The 18,077-nt window shown below is 35.9% G+C and overlaps 1 protein-coding gene across 2 annotated transcripts in view; it reads left to right on the top strand.

Annotated features, from left to right (window-relative positions):
* The window catches only part of LOC107755667 (plexin-B1-like), a 48,678-nt gene that overhangs the window by 13,513 nt on the left and 17,088 nt on the right, over positions 1-18,077 (top strand). The window contains exons 2-17 of one of the 2 annotated variants that reach the window (XM_016572558.1): positions 3,258-3,321; positions 3,560-4,706; positions 6,292-6,474; positions 7,679-7,807; positions 8,985-9,085; positions 9,172-9,304; positions 9,549-9,705; positions 10,399-10,507; positions 10,721-10,829; positions 11,880-12,776; positions 13,085-13,219; positions 13,314-13,436; positions 14,888-14,978; positions 16,024-16,181; positions 16,777-16,928; positions 17,213-17,318. In XM_016572558.1, coding sequence (XP_016428044.1) covers positions 3,570-4,706; positions 6,292-6,474; positions 7,679-7,807; positions 8,985-9,085; positions 9,172-9,304; positions 9,549-9,705; positions 10,399-10,507; positions 10,721-10,829; positions 11,880-12,776; positions 13,085-13,219; positions 13,314-13,436; positions 14,888-14,978; positions 16,024-16,181; positions 16,777-16,928; positions 17,213-17,318 — 3,720 coding nt within the window. In that variant the 5' untranslated portion in view covers positions 3,258-3,321; positions 3,560-3,569. Of the gene's footprint in view, positions 1-3,251; positions 3,322-3,559; positions 4,707-6,291; positions 6,475-7,678; positions 7,808-8,984; positions 9,086-9,171; positions 9,305-9,548; positions 9,706-10,398; positions 10,508-10,720; positions 10,830-11,879; positions 12,777-13,084; positions 13,220-13,313; positions 13,437-14,887; positions 14,979-16,023; positions 16,182-16,776; positions 16,929-17,212; positions 17,319-18,077 lie in introns of both variants that reach the window. The other variant, XM_016572557.1, reaches the window with a different exon arrangement.

The raw sequence follows: 18,077 nt of genomic DNA, 5'->3' as shown, positions 1-18,077 counted from the left end.
AATAAAATATTTACAAAAATGTGAGGGGTGTACTCACTTCTGTGAGATACTGTGTGTGTGTGTATATATATATATATATATGTATATATGTATGTATATGTATATGTATATGTATGTATATGTATATATATGTGTGTATATTCAGTATATCCACCTGCCACTAAATGTTAAATGATCGTTTAATAGTTCAGATCAGTTTCCCATTTCCAGTTCTCTTTTTCAAAGTTCCTTTTTTGTGTAAATATGCAAAGTATTTAAGTTAAATGCTGCTTTTATTGGCTTTATGTTATGTCAGACTTGGTTATATAAATTATGGTATCTACTTATCTAATGCCCCTTTTACACAGAGATTCCGGAACGTTTCTGTAAAAGTTGTTCTGGTAACTGTTTTGGGATTGTGGAATTTTAGTGCTGATGCTTAGTATTTTGTTCTGTGCTAACTAGACCTGTAAAAATGTTTGCTGGAAGGAGGTTTGCATTAAATACAATGAACAACATTTTTTCTTGGTATCTCTATGAATGTTTTTTTCAATTCACCTCTATTACGTTGCCCCACTGACTGTCATAAATATGGCATATAAGCAAAATTGTAACAGAATCAGATTAATAATAATAAATATATTTGTACCGTTAGGTTTTCTAACAGCTTTTCTGTAAGCTTTTTTATTTATTTATTAATGTTTTATTATGCTATTTCTTATCCACAAGTGAATGTATAAGTAAATGTACACAAGTAAACCAATGATTACAGGAGTGAACAATGTACAGTTTGTTGTAAACAGCTAGCTGTATCATAAAATATAAAGAATACATTTCTATCATTTGTTGCATGATCCCACAAACATCGGATTTAAGGAATTTATTAGATAATTTCAAGTATTTGATGTAATAAAATCTTTTTTTTTTTTTTTTGCTGTTAATGAATTTCAACAGCGTAGAGAGTTAGATGTGCTATCAGTATTGTCTGAGATTGCAAGCTCATTGGGAATACGTGACTTTGGCTACATCTATATTTCACTGCAGGGGCCCGTTCGTCGTATGTGGATTACTCAGTTAGCTGGATTTTATTGTTGGCGATTTAACATGATCCAGGACTGATAAGTTTTTTGAAGCTTATCCCAAAGTTGCTGCCATAACAACAGGTCCGTAAACTCAAACCTGCTGGGGGGCAGGCTTATTTCAAGTAAACAGGATTAGCTTGTATCATTTTGTGAAGGTGATACTGAATGTCTGTCCCAGCCACTGCTATGTTCTGCAGCAGTGTACCGTAAGTGCATCTTATTAAACCAGGAAAAATAATTTTAAAATGTTAAATTTTTTTAAAAATAATTGACCATTAGAGATATGCCGGTATCACATTTTCATGTTGCGATTAATTGATAATGCTTTTATCACGGTATACGGTATTATCACGGTATTGAAATTTAGTTGCAAAAACCGTGTTGTCATAATACAGTATAACAAGTTTAATAACATTTTTCTTAAGTTAACCTTAGTTAATGCATTAACATTCACAATGAGCAATAGCTACATTTGCTACAGAAGTTATTAATCTTTGTTTAAAAAATACAACTCTTAGTTCATATTAGCTCATTAAATAACACAGTTGCAACTTTTATTTTTAACAATGTGTTATTAAATATTGGAGTTACCTAAGATTAATGAATGTTTAGAATAATTTTTCATTAGCAGTTTGTTAACTAATGAATTAACTAATGTTAACTAATGAATCCCTAATGTAAAGTTTGACCGAAAAATAAAGAATCAAAACACTTTCAAACAATATCTAGGGCATGCTGTAGTCCAGATTAAAATGTAAAAAAGTTTGAAAATAAATAGCCTATTAAGTCTAAATATTTAGGTATTTGGCACTGTGATGAACACCATAGCAAAGTCACAAATTTGAATGGCTATTTAAATCATTTAAACGCCTTTCAGAAACAGAAAGCTGTTTTGTTTACTGGGTTTCCTGGCTGCATTATGTTTAGCTCCATCTGCTGTCAGAGAGTGAATGTGCTTTCATTCAGAGCGTCTCTTGGGCGTTCCGCCATGCGCTTCTCATCCGTGCTTGTTTACAGCAGAGTGCACACGCGTCTTTGACTCAGCATACTGCGGTGTTGTGCATTGTGACCAGTTGATGGGAAAAGTATTCTTAAAATGCATTCAAAATTCTGAATAATTTGTTATAAATAATTATTCTCTGTATTTTGAAGTGACCATGATACCAATATCGTGCATATTCATCATCGTGATATATCGCATTACCGAATACTGGCACATGTCTATTAACCTGACCAAAAAACAATCTTTGATAATTGACAATCAATTTTACGTGGTGAGAGATTTATTTGTGAAGGAATAATTATCTCAGAATTTTATTGTAGTCATACATGCATTATGTACAGTTTGTCTGAGCTGTGCATTAATTTGAACAGGTGGCTTTTATGCAGGAGGCTTTGATGCATCCACTTCTCAAATGTCAAAATGCTTTTATGATGCACAGTTAATTTAAACAACATGTTTGAAGAACCAAATTAGCCAGAGATCAGTTATCATGATTTAAAGATCTGGCATCTGTCAAATCATCTGTATTGTATTGATGTATTAAGATGTATAGATGTATTAAGCAAGGTACGAAGAACATCCAGCTGAAATAAAAACTTTAAAAACGTTCCTTTTTTTCCCCTCAATTACCAGATTATCAATTACTAGGACTTATTTTCATGTGGTTCCTTGCAATACTATGCTATGACCTGAAAATACTTTTTCCATAGTGCATGATTTGTAAACTAATAAATTTGTATATTTGCATCACATGGTAAACTTGCTCGGTAGCTCACCTGGTGCAGTGTTGCACGTGCTATGCAGATCCAAGAGCTCAAAGCCTTGTAGAAGGATTAACCTTCTGGAGAAAATTGAATGCAACGCAATATCATTTTGCAAAAATGTTTTATTCTTTACACTGGGCTGTTTAATAAACCCACATCTATAATAGAGAAAAAATTATATTGCTTACAGCAACTTTTGTAGACTTGTCACTTGAAAAGTGCAGTGAAATTAACCCAGAGCAATGTATTTACTGTTTTGCAGAATCTTAGCCAGAGCCATGTAATTCCAATGAGCCAGGGTTGTGACATTTTGTAAATAAAGTGTGCCAAATGCACAGACTTGATTTATTTTTAAAGTGCTGTGAAGTTTTTTTTTCCCCCGTAATTTTTAAACAATTTTCTCTCTTTCTGTTTGTGTCATAGATTTAGCCGATGGGGACGTGTACTTGACTGTTTTGTGTGTATGCATGTCGCCCCTGCAGATCAAACCCTGGTAAGAAAATTTGTCAACAGTCTCTCTGTTTTGCTCTTTCTCTGATTGCAGTAAATGAAAAGTTCATTTGTAATTTTTATATTGTGACATGCTGTGACATGACATATGTGGCATCATTTCTTGATTTGTGTTATTGGGATATTATGTTGTTTTAATAACATTTACAATATTTACACTGATGTTTAAATAATTGGGGTTGTTATTATAATGTTTTTGTTCTTTCTCTCTTTGCTCTCAGAATAGTTGACATGCCACCTGGGATGGTGTGTGTGTTCTCTTCTCTTTTCTCTATACTGTGTTGCTGTATGGTCACCCAGAGCTCTGCTTCTTCTTACCATCACCCCACTTTCTTGCGCAATGACACCTACTTCGAGCACCTGGCTTTGCATCCTGACCCTAAATTGGGTCGGGTCTATTTAGGCGCCCGTGATCGGCTTTACCAGCTTTCTTCTGATCTTCAGCTTGAGGCAGAGGAAGAGACGGGGCCTGTGATAGACAGCCGTGACTGCCTACCCCCAATTAGTGACACAAACTGCCCACAGGCAAAATGGACCAATAACCACAACAAGCTACTACTCGTGGATCCTTATAGTCAGGAGCTCATCAGTTGTGGAAGTGTTTATCAAGGAATATGTCAGAAACTAAGTTTGGATGCAGTGGGGAAAGTGCTTTTCTCTGCAGAGAGGCCTGTAGATACGCAGTATGTGGCGGCTAATGACCCCAATGTCTCTACAGTAGGACTTGTGGCGCTCACAAGAGGCCGTGGGAAACAACAGCCGGTACTTTTTGTGGGGCGGGGTTACACCAACAGCCAACCCCCAATATCTACTCGAAACTTAGTTATGGAGCCTGTTTTCTCATATGAAGAAACTTCAAAGTTAGCGGTGGCTGGGAGGCTATCTGAGTATGACCACCATTTTGTAACATCATTTACCCATCGCTCGTATGTCTACTTCATGTTCTATCGGAGGGACTTACAGTCACCATCGAGAGAATATCGCACATATGTTTCCCGTATGTGTTTGGATGATGCTGCGTATTATTCATATGTAGAAGTTCCGTTAAGTTGCCGTTCAGCTGGAGGAAAGAATTATAACCTCCTACAAGCTCTACATGTAGGCCTGCCAAAGTTACGTAAGGCTATGGGAATAGAAAGCCCAACTGCTACGGAACAAGAGGTCCTGTTGGGGGTGTTTTCGAGCCATTTCGCCTCCTCCAGTCGGCCAAACGAAGAATCCGCAGTATGTGTGTTTTCACTTGAGGAAGTGGATAAACATATCAATGCTACAAGAGATCTATGCTACACTGAAATGGGGCGTGCAGATGGAAAGGAGGTTGCATACATTGAGTATGAAGTCAAATCAAACTGTGCCAATCTTCCAGAGGTGAGTTTGAAAACTGAACTAGTAAGTGTACTGCTTCAGACAACAGGTGTGAACAGATTTGTAGTCCCACTGTTACAAAATTTTTAAAAAGCATTTTAGAGCTATATAGTCATTGACCTGGTGTGATAAACACTAAAGTCCTCTTTATCAGGTTGAACAAACACAGTCTCAAAATCAGAGACCTTACCTTCCCCAATCACAACTGGTCAGAGGAAACCCATTTTACTACCAGGTGTAAACGGCAATGTGTCTCACCTGACCTCTGTGATTCATGAAACAGATCTTAATTCCAGGTATAAACAGAGCCTACTTTCTCCAGTAGAAAATAACTATGAGGTTAAATTATGTTGGTAACTGAGGTTGTAGTTTCAGATCCTCCAAGGTGTGATCCTGAGTCTGTCACCATTGTGCCCCTGAACATAGGAGTTAACCTCTTTAGGGGAAGCAAAACTATAATTGAACATGGCTTCATTCTATGATGACATCAAATTCCACCACCCCAGTTGTGTAGCTATATTTAAATATTCTAAACTGGTCTGGAGAGGGTAGCTAACATACAGTTATTAAAAAGATCAGAGTAAGAACACACAGTGATAAAAGAAAATTGATAAAGGCAACAAGACAAAAGGAACAAAAGAAAAATGGCAGTATGGTTTAAAAGGTCAAAGAACCTTTACTTGCACGTTACTGTTCAAAAGTTTGGGATCAGTTTGTGAAAGTTTGGGCTATTTAATTCATATATATATTTAATTATATTTAATGTAATTGTAGCAAAGTTTGTAGATACAGGCGAACATTCAAACAATTTAATAATAAAATAAACAAACACAAAACAAAAGTAAAGCAGCAGCCCCTCACGGACGACGGCTGCATAAAACATAATAAAAAGCACAACAAAAGTCCAGGCCTGGTCCTCTCTAGTCTTGCAATGTCGTCACTCCTCCTTTTATCTTTCCGGAGCTCCTCCCTGGGACTTGAGACCAGTGAGTAGCGCAGGTGTCACTTATTACCATTAAATTCCATCGGCCTTGCTCCGCTCCCACAGCCCTCGTCACAGTGATGAATTAAATTTTACAATTTACAATTTTAGCAGCCATTACTCCAGACTTCAGTTGTACATGAAGAAATCATTCTATTTTGCTGATTTCGTACTCAGAAAAGTATCTGGAAAAAAGGTTGTGCTGCTTAATGAAATGTGGAAACTGTGATGCCATCTTTTTTTAGGATTCTTTGACGAGTAAAAAGCATTTGTTTGAAATAAAATAAATTGTAAATGTTTTTACTGACATTTTTGATCAATTTAATGCATTGTTGCTGAATAAAAGTATTTATTTATTTCAAGAAAAACAACAACAAAAACACAATAGTGACATTTTATGGGTAATTTTGTTTAGGTTTGAGATAAAAGATACAAATGGTTTTTACTCTGTCTATAGTGTATAGCTGTGTAGCAGTGTGCAAAACATCATATTTATGTTGACTTTATACCTTAAAAGATACTTGACATGACTTAAATTTGTCAGTTTTAGAACAATATTTCAGTTATTACGCTTTGCTTTACTCTTTGACTTTTTTCTCTCTACAGAACACTTTGGATGCTTACCCATGTGGCTCTGATCACACTCCTAGTCCAATGGCAAGCCGGGTGCTTGTGGAAGCTGAGCCAATATTTGACAGTCCATCTGTCCGTCTCACTGCTGTTGCTGTGAGTGTAAGGCAGGAACACACTATTGCCTTTCTAGGAGACTCCCAAGGAAATTTACACAAGGTATAGAAACTTTTTCAAGGAATGAGGTGTTTTCCCACAATTTGTATAGTGATTTAATTGCATGCAATTCTTCCATTATTCTTAGTTTTTTTCTGAGGTAAAAATACTTCAGAAAATGTTTTTGTTGGATTTGCATTAGGCTGGTTATTTTGGAGGTTTCACGGAATTCCAGAATCACAAGAAACTATGAGAAAATATGAAATTATCTTTAATTATCAAGTAATGTTTGAGATTTTTTTTTTTAATGAGAAACCCACCATCTGGTGTTAAGTGCATCATTACAAATGGTCTTTCACAGGTGCATTTGATTCCCATTTCAATAACATACAGAACCTGAAGCTTAAATAGTCATCAGTATTTTATGCATTCGCAATATACTTATACTGTATGTCAATATACTGAACTAAGTGACAGTTTGCTTAGAGCAGTGTTACACTAATGTTACAGTCTATATTAATGTAGACTAAATGCACTAAACATTTAAGTGAAAACCTAAACGAGGGCAGCTGTGGCCTAATGGTTAGAGAGAGTCAGACTTGTAACCCAAAGGTCATGTTTAGTGCAGCTTTAGTAGTGGTGAAGTATGATGAATTCACAAAGAAAACAATTTGGGCTCCTGTTATGCCACCCTTAGTTGTCTACAGCCAAAATGATGCTTGTGTCTAATTTGATTGAAAATGGTACATAAGATTATAAATAATATAGCACCTTCATATTTTAATGCACTTTTCTCTTGGGTAAATGAGCAACATTGTTATAAAAATAGGCAAAGTCTTATGGATATTACAATATGTCGTTTTAAAACCTATGTATGGTCATGGGTCTTTTAGATATTCAGGGGCACAAGTGTGGAACAAGTTACCTCTGGATATTAACGGTATTTTAAATATAGTTAGTTAAGCTAAAAGTTGGCTCTTAAATAGGTTGTTTTGTTGATGAATTTGTATTACGAACATGGTTATTTGTGATTGTAAATTTTTGTAAAGTACCTGGTTTTCAGCTCTCCCAAATGCTCTATCATGGTATGTTTGCTTGATGTTTTATCCCTACAAGAAGACTACGCTAGTGTAGTCTCTGGATGAAACCCTATGAAATATGGAGACTGGACCTTGTGAAGTTTTAATTTAATGCTCCTAATTGAAAACATTTTAATTCCTCCTCAGTTTTGGTCAGAAGATGTGTGTGTTTGTGTTTTTTTCCCCAGGTGTTTCTTGGCCCAAAAGGTGAGGTAGAAGAATATGCAGTAATCTCCATCCATCCCAGTACACCAATAAGCAGAGAGCTCAGGCTTGACCATCAAGAGAAGCATCTATACATCTTGACAAGTAACATGGTAACTTTCAAATTACTGAAGTGGAATTGGTAGTGCCAATGTTGTAATTCTAAAGTAATTCTTCAAGGTCATGCATAATTACTTTCATTTACTTTCACTTATCGTTAAACCTGAACTAAACAAAACTGAACAAAAACCTTAATATTAAAGGGATAGTTCACCCAAAAATGAAAACTGTCCAAACTTGACTTTCTTCAAAATATCTTCTTTTGTGATCCACAGAATGAACAATGTTGGTAACCAAACAGTTTTGGTTCATATTAACTTCCAGAAATTCTCAGGACTAATTTAAGAATTAGCAGGCCATGATCAGTGCTATTCTCTAAGGCTTTAGTTTAGAAAAATCAAGGTTGTAAAGTACACAAATATATTAACAGGATACATAGTTTGGTGCAGAGACTATAAGGAAAATAGAGTTGGTCTCTCAGGGTAATGAAATGTAATCACAACCCCGTAGACAGAAAAACTGACTGACCAATAAGAGATGGATTTTGGCCATATTTTCCAAGATGTACGGTCCAGCAACCCAAAGGTGATGCTAAAACTATTTTAACGATATTGCTTGAATACACCAGAAAAGCAACATTATATATGAAGATGCTTGAATTTGCACACCTGTGGAGGAAAAAAAAACAAATTGCATAAACAAATGATCAGGTTTACTGATCAGATTACTGATAAACAGGACTGTGCCACTGACAAAAATGTGTGTTGCTTCTCTGACCAGAAATTACAAATTGACAAATTAGGTAATATTGGTAATATAGTAGTAACTAATATTTGGTAATATAATGCAATTTAACATCTGGGTATGTGTATCCATTAGGCCTACTGGCCAAATGTTTGGAGTAATAAAGATTTTTTGTCTTTGAAAACGGTGTCTTATGCTCACTAATCCAGCATTTACTTGTATGTAAGACTATTGTAATAATGTGAAGCATCATTACAATTTAAAATAACTGTTTTATATTTTATATATTTTAAAATGTAATTTATTCCTGTGATGGCAAAGATGAATGTTCAGAAGCCATTACTACATTAAATGATCCTTCAGATATCATTCATCAAATAAATGCAGCATTGGTGAGCCTATATGTAGTATATTATTCCATCTTTATTTGTATTTCCCTGCAGTTTTTATTCATTAATTATTATTTTTATTACTGTGCTCACACAGCTAGAGAAGAGGCCTGTAGCAGAGTGTGAAAAGCATTTGGACTGTCAGTCCTGTCTGTTGGCTCATGATCCATATTGTGGCTGGTGTGTTCTGGAGGGGAAGTAAGTTCATATTTGAAAAGAACCTAGAATGCTTTATTTTGAATAGCTGGTTACTTGAACTCGAACACTGTGTCTTTATGCATCAGGTGTGGGCTTCGTAGCGAGTGTATGCGTGGGGATCAGAAAGATCAGTGGCTTTGGAGCTTTGACATAGAGCAACAATGCCTGAGTGTGACGTTTCTCAATCCATCCAACATCAGCCGAGAGGAGAGGAGAAATGTGTGTTTCACATATTAACACATTTTTTAAAAATCCAGTTTAAAAAGTTAATTCAGTAGTACACGTTACATCACAATAAAATACGAGATGCATATATTTGTATAAGCTTAGTTCACAGTGACCAATGTTGAGTACACAAACAACCATAACCAACTCTCTGCCTAAAAAGCATAATTTCAATCCTTACAAATCCAAATTGACTGTCTCTTATTCCATCTCTGTAAATTTCTTTTGCTTGTTTTAGCTCTCTTTATCAATCCCTGGTCTTCCCAGTCTGGAACGAGGAGAGCATTACTCTTGTGTCTTCCAGGACAGGTCAAGTTTAGCTGTAGTCACAGAGTCTGGTGTCACCTGCTCTTCTCCACACGTATATACATTGCCATCTGTGCCACCTGGTCAAGGTGAGAATATTGCTAGCTAAATTGTCACGTTTGTTTTGTATGTTTAACACATTTGTTTTGACGCAGGAGGTGTGGACAATAATAGTAGAAACATCAAACACCTAATAGAAATAAACATGTATTAGTGTTTCATGAGCCACTGAAAGACGGTCCTCCTTTTGACACAGAAACATCTGATTCAGTACTCAGTTTTGTTCATGGTATTGATAATGTAACCAGTCTGACAGAGGAACACTTCTAGCCAAACGGGAGAAGTTTTAGGATTACATTGTTTGAGGTTCCAAAATTTGTTTTATAATACCTAAAAATGAAAGTGTATTCACCCTCACGTTGTTTCATACCTGTTTGCACTTCTTGCTTCTTGCTTTACAAAAGAGATTTTGAAAAATGTGCTTCTGTTTTGGACCCCAGTGTTCTTTAAAATATTTTTGTGTTCCACAGTAGAACAAAAGTATGGAAAAATGTGAGAGACACTTCTCATCCCATTTCAAAAACCACCACAAATATTTTCAGCTGAAATCAGTTAAACCCCCACATCTGCTTGATGAAGTCCCAGCAAGTTCAAACCTAGTTGGTAGTATGTGTCATCAAAGATGAACCAGTGAGACACATGATAAGATGAAAGTGAGAAGCACAATCATGACTCTGGAGGAATCTCTTCTTGCTAATCTCTTCTTCTTCTATCTGAATCAGATTTTTTTACAGTCACTCTGTCTCTACGGTTCCATGATGTTGTTGTGACTTCTCGGGAATTCGCCTTTTATGATTGCACAGCAGTCAAACAGCTTGCGGGAGGCATGCCGTGAGTTGCAAACACAGCACAAAAAAACTGAATTCTAATTCCTGCTAATTAAGGCCTCTGTGTCTCATTATAAAAGCCAGTGATGCATGGTTATTACATTTTAAAATAAAGTTTTCTTAACCTGGTTTTAAAATTTAAAACTAAGATTTATATCTTTGTCTATATACACTACCTCTAGGTAATGATTTTGGATGCACTTTCTTTCTTTCGCAGCTGCCATGGATGCGTGCAGAGTCGCTGGGGATGCAACTGGTGTGTGAACCAACATATGTGTACCCACAAGGCTGTGTGCGATGAGGGACTGATAATCTATAATGAACATGTAAGTTATTACATCATCAGCAGTGCCTTCTCGTTATGCTTGTGTTTTGTTGTGTGGTGAAAATGACATGTCTCAAACTTGAGAACGGTGTTTCCTGCACAATTTTTTAAATAACTAGTGAACAAAACACATTTTACAAATTTATTCACAGAACCAGGGGGCAGACTCATGAAACATTCTTAAGAATGTTCACACTGCTCCGGGTGTGTGTTCACAGTGTGTGTGTTCACTGCTGTGTGTGTGCACTTAGGATGGGATAAATGCAGAGCACTAATTCCGAGTATGGGTCACCATACTTGGCCACATGTCACTTCACTTCAAGAATAAAATGATTCTTAACGGCTATGCATGTACTTCTTAAAAATGTTCTTATCTTTTTCTTCTCACACATTTTACATCATGAAGTGCTTGCCTTTTTAAAAATAGGTTCATGGACAAATATGTATTAAGATTTACAAGTGTAAAGTTTTGAATTTGTTGTATTAGATAAGGAAAGCTCTTGGGCAGGATAGTATACAATCAGACAACACAGTCTGACATTTAGAATTTCTGAGATATTTTAGAATTTTTTTGAGAATATTTTATATTTATTTAGAATTTATATCTTAAGAACTGCAGAAAATCAGTAGAAAAACAAGCTGTCTATATATTGTCTTTATTCATAGTAATTTGTCATGTTTTGGGAAATTAACAATTTAATTGACTAAAATGCTCAATTGTCAAGATTGAGTAATTCCTGTAATTTGTTAATTATACTTTTAAAAGAATAAAACATATCTGCTTGTTAAGGCTAACATGCACTGCATCGTAATTAGGTGGTCCACCATTGCAGCATTCTGCTAGGAATATCAATGCTTGAGAATTCAAAGCCATGTTTCATAAGTCAAAATCATAACTAAATAGTTTTTGCAGTGTAAAAATGTGGTTATGAAATTCTTTTTTTTTACCTGAGTACCAAAGTAATTTGTCATAGTTCCTTTTATAACCATCTCTCTTTATTTATTTTACTATCGTGTCTCTCTTGGTTTTCCCTGCACTTCTCACTCTTAGTGGAAATCTCTCCCCACCCTACCTCCTGCAACCAAAGCCTCTAGAGCTGCATTCATGACCTCACCAGTCACAACACACAAAGTTCCTGAAACCATGGCTCATACTAAACCTTTGACTACTGTCACTGCAATAACTGAAACTATAACTTCTGTACTGGAATCATTAACCTCTCCTGAACCTGTGAAACCAACACCATCAACTAAGATTTCTTCCACTTTCAAGCCGTCTGCTGCGCCCACAAGTGCCTTTCTCCCCTCTTCCACAGCTGAGACCACAGCACAGCCAGCCTCCACACTCTCTCTGCTAGATGAGATCCTCTCAGAAAAAGAGCTTCTTGTTACAGACATTGAATCAGTGTCTCTGAGGGAGACAGACACTGATGTGGTTACTCTTGTAAGTTTGGAAGTGGTTGTAAAAACTGAGTTTCCATCAGTCATCGAAGCTGCTGAGGAGCAAAGGATATCACTGCCGTCGTCATTGGCTGAAACAGAATTGCCACCGCTAATGGAGCCGGTCACACATGATAGTTTGCTTACCAGCACCCCTCACAATTTGGCAGAAACATTGAATTTGATAAATGAAACCCAAACTACAGTTTTACCTTCAAATTCAGAACCAAACATGTCTGATTCTGAAACCAATGACTTTTTGCCTATGTCTGAGAGAATGTCACCTGCCGTGCCTTCAGAGAATAGGATAATCACTGACCGTGAAGTGGCTCATTTGGCTCCAGAGGAAACAGAGGAGGTGGATCAATTAGAAAACGACAATGCAACATTTTCTGCAGCTACAGTCTTATCAGGGGATGGAGAATCTGACGGTGATCCCCCAGTATTCCTCCATTTGCGAAGTACAGACATAGATGCTGATTACCAGTATGACTCAGCAGATTTACCGGTGAGTCCGAACATCTAGAATTGATACCAAGTAATATTATTAAATTAAAGTAATTGATTAATACACATTTCATCATTTGGCCATTTGGCCTAATGGCAAATCAAATTATAACCCTGAAAGAAATGTAGAATTTAGTAGTAGAATTGATTTAAAAAAAACATTTCGGTCATATAAATCCTTTTATCCCCTAAATTCCCTTCTCCTACTCTTTTTCACTGAATGATGTGACACAGTACGATAACATTTGTACACTCTCATACATGCTCGTGTGTGTTAACATATAATTGAACTGTGTTTTTTAAAATCAGGCTGATGAAGGCACATTTGTCAATTGGGGGGCATCTGCCTGCCCATGTGTGGAGAAGATTCAAGGATCCTCTCTGCTTCCTGTCCTAACTCAGAGAAAAATCTCTCTGCTGGCCCGCAACTTGCATCTCTATCAGGTAAAAATAAATAATCATCCACTTCTTTCTGATTTAAAAAAATATATATATGTCTGCATTTAAAAAAACTGTTTAAACACACACTTGTGCCTAGGATAAAGAGCTGGTGTACGAGTGTGTATTGGTGATCGAGGGGCATACTGTAGTGGTTGACGCAGATGTGACGCTGAATGAGGCAAACCCTTTGCTGTTTGACATCAACTGTCATGCTCACCAGGTACCACAACAACATAATACAAAACATGATTTGTAAGCATTATCTGAGCATGTTATGACACCCTCATAATATAATACACAAAATACATACTTTAGTTCAAAAGTGCATATTTTGAATGCCTTCTTCAACTATCACACCTAATTCAACTCATCTCATTAGTAGAGACTGCAAGACTTGGGCTATGCCTACACTAATCCAGATACATTTGAAAATTCATCTTTTTCTCTACTTTTTTGCCTTCCATCCACACTGAGAAGGCTTTTTTTGTCCTGCAAGATTTTTGAAGAAGCTCTTCCAAGTGGATAAATTTGTAGTGTTGGCATTGTAGTGTGGACTGTGAAAACAGAGGTATTTGAAAACTATGGGCATATGTTTAGTCATGTCACGCATATTGTATGATAGATATTTGTTTATACCAGAATGTGCCTTTCATGTGCTGTTTACTTTCACAGTCTTGCTATGTGTATATATATATATATTACATTTCTGCAAAGATGACAGAAAATTTACTCGCAAGTCGCAATTGCTGTCCTGCAGCAAGATGCAGTTGCATTTTAGATCAGTCATACGTGGAATGCTGAATAAGTGTGACCTGGATGCAGAGGGTGGTGAGATGTTTTGGTAATATTTTACTTAAAGCCTTTATGTATAATGCATTGTTATTGATAATGTACGTTGTAAAGCATTATAACTTTTCAGAAATAATTGTAATCAAATTAAAATGCACTGTGCTATTTGTTTTTTATGTGTTTTAATTCAATATACTTTCTAAAGGTGTAACAATGAATACATAAGTATTATATGTATTATAACTGTGGTTACAATTATTCATGAGATCATACAATGCATTATAAGGTGTATTACAAGGCATAATTAATGCATTAAGACTACTTTTAAAATGCATTATGAAGGCTTTAAGTGAAGTGTTACCAATGTTTTGCTAATAAAATAATTGTGGTAGAAACATAGTGTGAGAACTTTGATGTTTGGTGTCTCAGTATCATCTCAATGAGATTTTATTACATTTTATATCTGAGGTGATTTTAGCGTTTTCTGACATTTCATTGTGGATGAGAAACTTTTGGAAAATACTTGAAAATGCTGGTGTCGACGAAGAGCGTTTTGAAATGACAATTGTAGATGTTGCCTCTAATTGTGTGTGACCGATGAGGAAGACATCCAAAATGTGCAGTGGTGGGGGTGCCTAGAACAGGAATGAGAAGCACTGCTCTAGTGCAGTGCACATGCTCCAAAATGTGTGTTTCTCCCTTTTACTCACTTTAGTTTCCTGTCACTTCTCTACAATCCTGTCCAAGTAAAGACAAAAGCCCACAACAATAATTAAAGAGGAAAATAACGATGTAGTAGTTTTAAATGCATGTGTGTTCTGTGAGGAAAGACTGCAGTTTGCAGATATCATTGATACTCAACTCAGATGTTCTTTTCTGTAGTATTCCTATGCAGACCCAGTTAGGGAGTATAATGCCATGGTGTATGTGAAGAGAAAAGACACTTTTCATATTGACAGCACTGACCTTTATGGTGAGTATAATTCTTTTAATGCTCATGATGAGCTGTGTTTGTGCAAAATACACACAAATGTGACCCTGGACCACAAAACAAGTCATAAGGGTCAATTTTTTGAAATTGAGATAGATTTATACATCATCTGAAAGCTGAATAAATAAGCTTTCCATTGATGTATGCTTTGTTAGGATAGGACAATATTTGGCCAACTTGATACAACTATTTGAAGATCTGGAATCTGAGGGTGCAAAAAAATCAAAATATTCAGAAAATCGCATTTAAAGTTGTCCAAATTAAGTTCTTAGCAATGCATATTGCAAATCAAAAATAAAATTGATACATTTATGGTAGGAAATGTACAAGATATCTTCATGGAACATGCTCTTTACTTAATATCCTAATGATTTTTGGCATAAAAGAAAAATCAATAATTTTGACCCATACAATGTATTGTTGGCTGTTGCTACAAATATACCCGTGCTACTTATGACTGGTTTTGTGGTCCAGGGTCACACACATATAGAATTTTTTTATTGTCGAATGAACCCATTACTGTATATACATACATAGCTGTAAGGCCTTAGCACTTTCCATAAAAGAATATAAATATAGATTTGAGATTTGTAGCAATACTCAATAATTTAGTATACAAATGTAAATGTTACCCAAGTTTAAATTAAGCTGTTACTCAGTTGAGGCTAGCTAGTGTTAGACTAAATGTATGAAATGAAAGGAAACTATTTGTTTGATCACTTTTGTCTTACAGTGACTTGGGTATAAAACTTAAATGATTTAAAGATTAAAGAAAATGGAACATCGTTATTCATACAAAATGCCTTTATTTTCTCGATTAATGTCTCCTGCTGTTGTCTTCCTTCTGTCCAGTTTAACACTCATTTGTGGAAAGTGTAGTCATGCCTTTGGCCTGATAATCTGATTTATAAATAAAACAATTCTTTGAAAATGTAGTTACTGAATATTGCTTTGTGAATTTGAAGTCTACTTTCTCTGTATTGTAACTATCTCCTAACTGATATTTATTGTGTTCTCACTATTTCAGTGACGTTGTATAACTGTTCAGTTGGGCATTTGGACTGTAGCCGCTGTCATACTGCAGATCAGAAGTACAACTGTGTGTGGTGTGGAGCCAGTTGTGTCTACAGAGAGTCCTGTTCCAAACACATCGAAAAGACCTGTCCTGCTCCTCTCATTCATTTGGTTTGTTAAACTGTTTCAAACGTAACTAAATGCCGAATTCTTTAGTGCATATACAGTTTGTAACTTTTTCAAACTTTTTAATGCACAAGTCTAAAATTAATTTTGCTTTAGCGTAGTATAACACTGACCCCTTGTGATCGGGTTAATGGGACCTCTATTCTTTAATTTCTTCGTTCTGTTATTTCCCTCTCTAAGAGAAACATTCTGGCCCTTCAGCTAACACACACACAGTCTAAGGGATTGGAACCTGTTTGCATGTCAGTGTGTTTGACTTACAATACATAATGCTGTACCATTCGGTACCTTCCAATGACATTGTATTCATAAATATAAAAAATAATTAATTAAATGCATAATTACACAGGAAAATTAATCAATCATTCCAAATTAGTTCTACAGTAGATAACTTTAAATTGAGGTGATGCAGTAAGCGCTAGCAATGCCAGGGTTGTGGTTTTGATTCCCAGAGAATGCATGAACAGATTAAATGCATACCTTGAAGGCAATGTAAGTCACCTTGGAGAAAATCCTCTTCCAAATATGTAAGTGTAAATGTAAATCTATACCACCATGAAGATTGGTTTTCTGTCCATAGGTGGAGCCTTTGTCAGGGTTGGTGGAAGGAGGCATTACTTTAACTGTTTCTGGGTCTAACTTGGGACAGAAAGCTCAGGATATCCTTCAGTCTGTGACTGTTGCGGGTGTGTCCTGCACTGTTATACCACATCTATATGAAATATCCTCCAGGTAAACACCCACTCATTGTATGCAAACTATTTTAAATACTGTCATTTTCTAGATGACTGCAAGTTTTGATGCGAGTGCCTCAACTTGTCCCTAAAGCACATTGCTTCAGGAGTATAGTATAGACTCATGCACAGTTCCTGCACCTGAAGAGCATTGTTCTTTACAATATACAGTATTTGCAGTTCACTTATTACACTGATTAAAGCATTTTAAGAAGTACTTGCCCATTTGCTTTGTTTCTGTGTGCCTCACACATTTGTTTATGCTTACTCTCCCTCTTTTAGAATTATATGTACAACTACTGCAAGTGGAGAGGAGAAATCTGGTCACGTCTCAGTGAGAGTGTCTGGTGGAGGCTTCGGACTGTCAAGTCAGAGATTCAGCTACCAGGTTAACTTGTATTTACTATCAACTAGCAATATTATTATCGTGTCTTTCCAAAAAAATGTATTGGCCCATCTTCCATTGGACACAGAAGGGGAATAATTGGGGCACTGAACCCAAATATATCATAAAAGTGTTCCCTATGATTTGTTTGAAGTCATAGGATAGCTTTGTGTGAGCAATCAATAATAATGACCATCATTATGGCTTCAGAAGACTTTGAATATAGTGCAGGAATCGTATGGACTACTTTTATCCAATTTATATAATATTTGTATTGTGCTTCTATGTCTTTTTTGAAGCTTGAACACTCATTACCTATATGTGTGACACTAGACCACAAAATCAGTCATAAGGGTCAATTTTTTGAAATTGAGATTTATACATCATCTGTAAGCTGAACAAAGCTTTCCATTGATGCATGGTTTGTTAGGATAAGACAATATTTGACTGAGATACAACTATTTGAAAATCTCGAATCTGAGTGTACAAAAAAATCAAAATATTGAGAAAATCGCTTTTACAGTTGTTTAAAAACTTGCCCCTGTGCATTGAAGATGAGACTTTTGAAGACAACACAGTTAAGATTCAATTTCAGTGTGTAATGATACTCTTTTTCAAAACATGACTATGGCATATTGTGTCAAAGCACAATATGCCATAGTCATGTTTTGAAAAAGAGTAAAACATAAAAGCATGGCTCTAAGGTTGCACCACATTCGAACACATTGTGAATGACTAACGTCATGTTGTACACCCCCCCCC

The sequence above is a fragment of the Sinocyclocheilus rhinocerous genome, unplaced genomic scaffold (assembly GCF_001515625.1).
Source record: "Sinocyclocheilus rhinocerous isolate Xijiao unplaced genomic scaffold, SAMN03320098_v1.1 scaffold4217, whole genome shotgun sequence".
Taxonomy (NCBI): domain Eukaryota; kingdom Metazoa; phylum Chordata; class Actinopteri; order Cypriniformes; family Cyprinidae; genus Sinocyclocheilus; species Sinocyclocheilus rhinocerous.
Note: the sequence above shows the minus strand (reverse complement) of the source record. Positions and strands in the feature narration are given on the sequence as shown.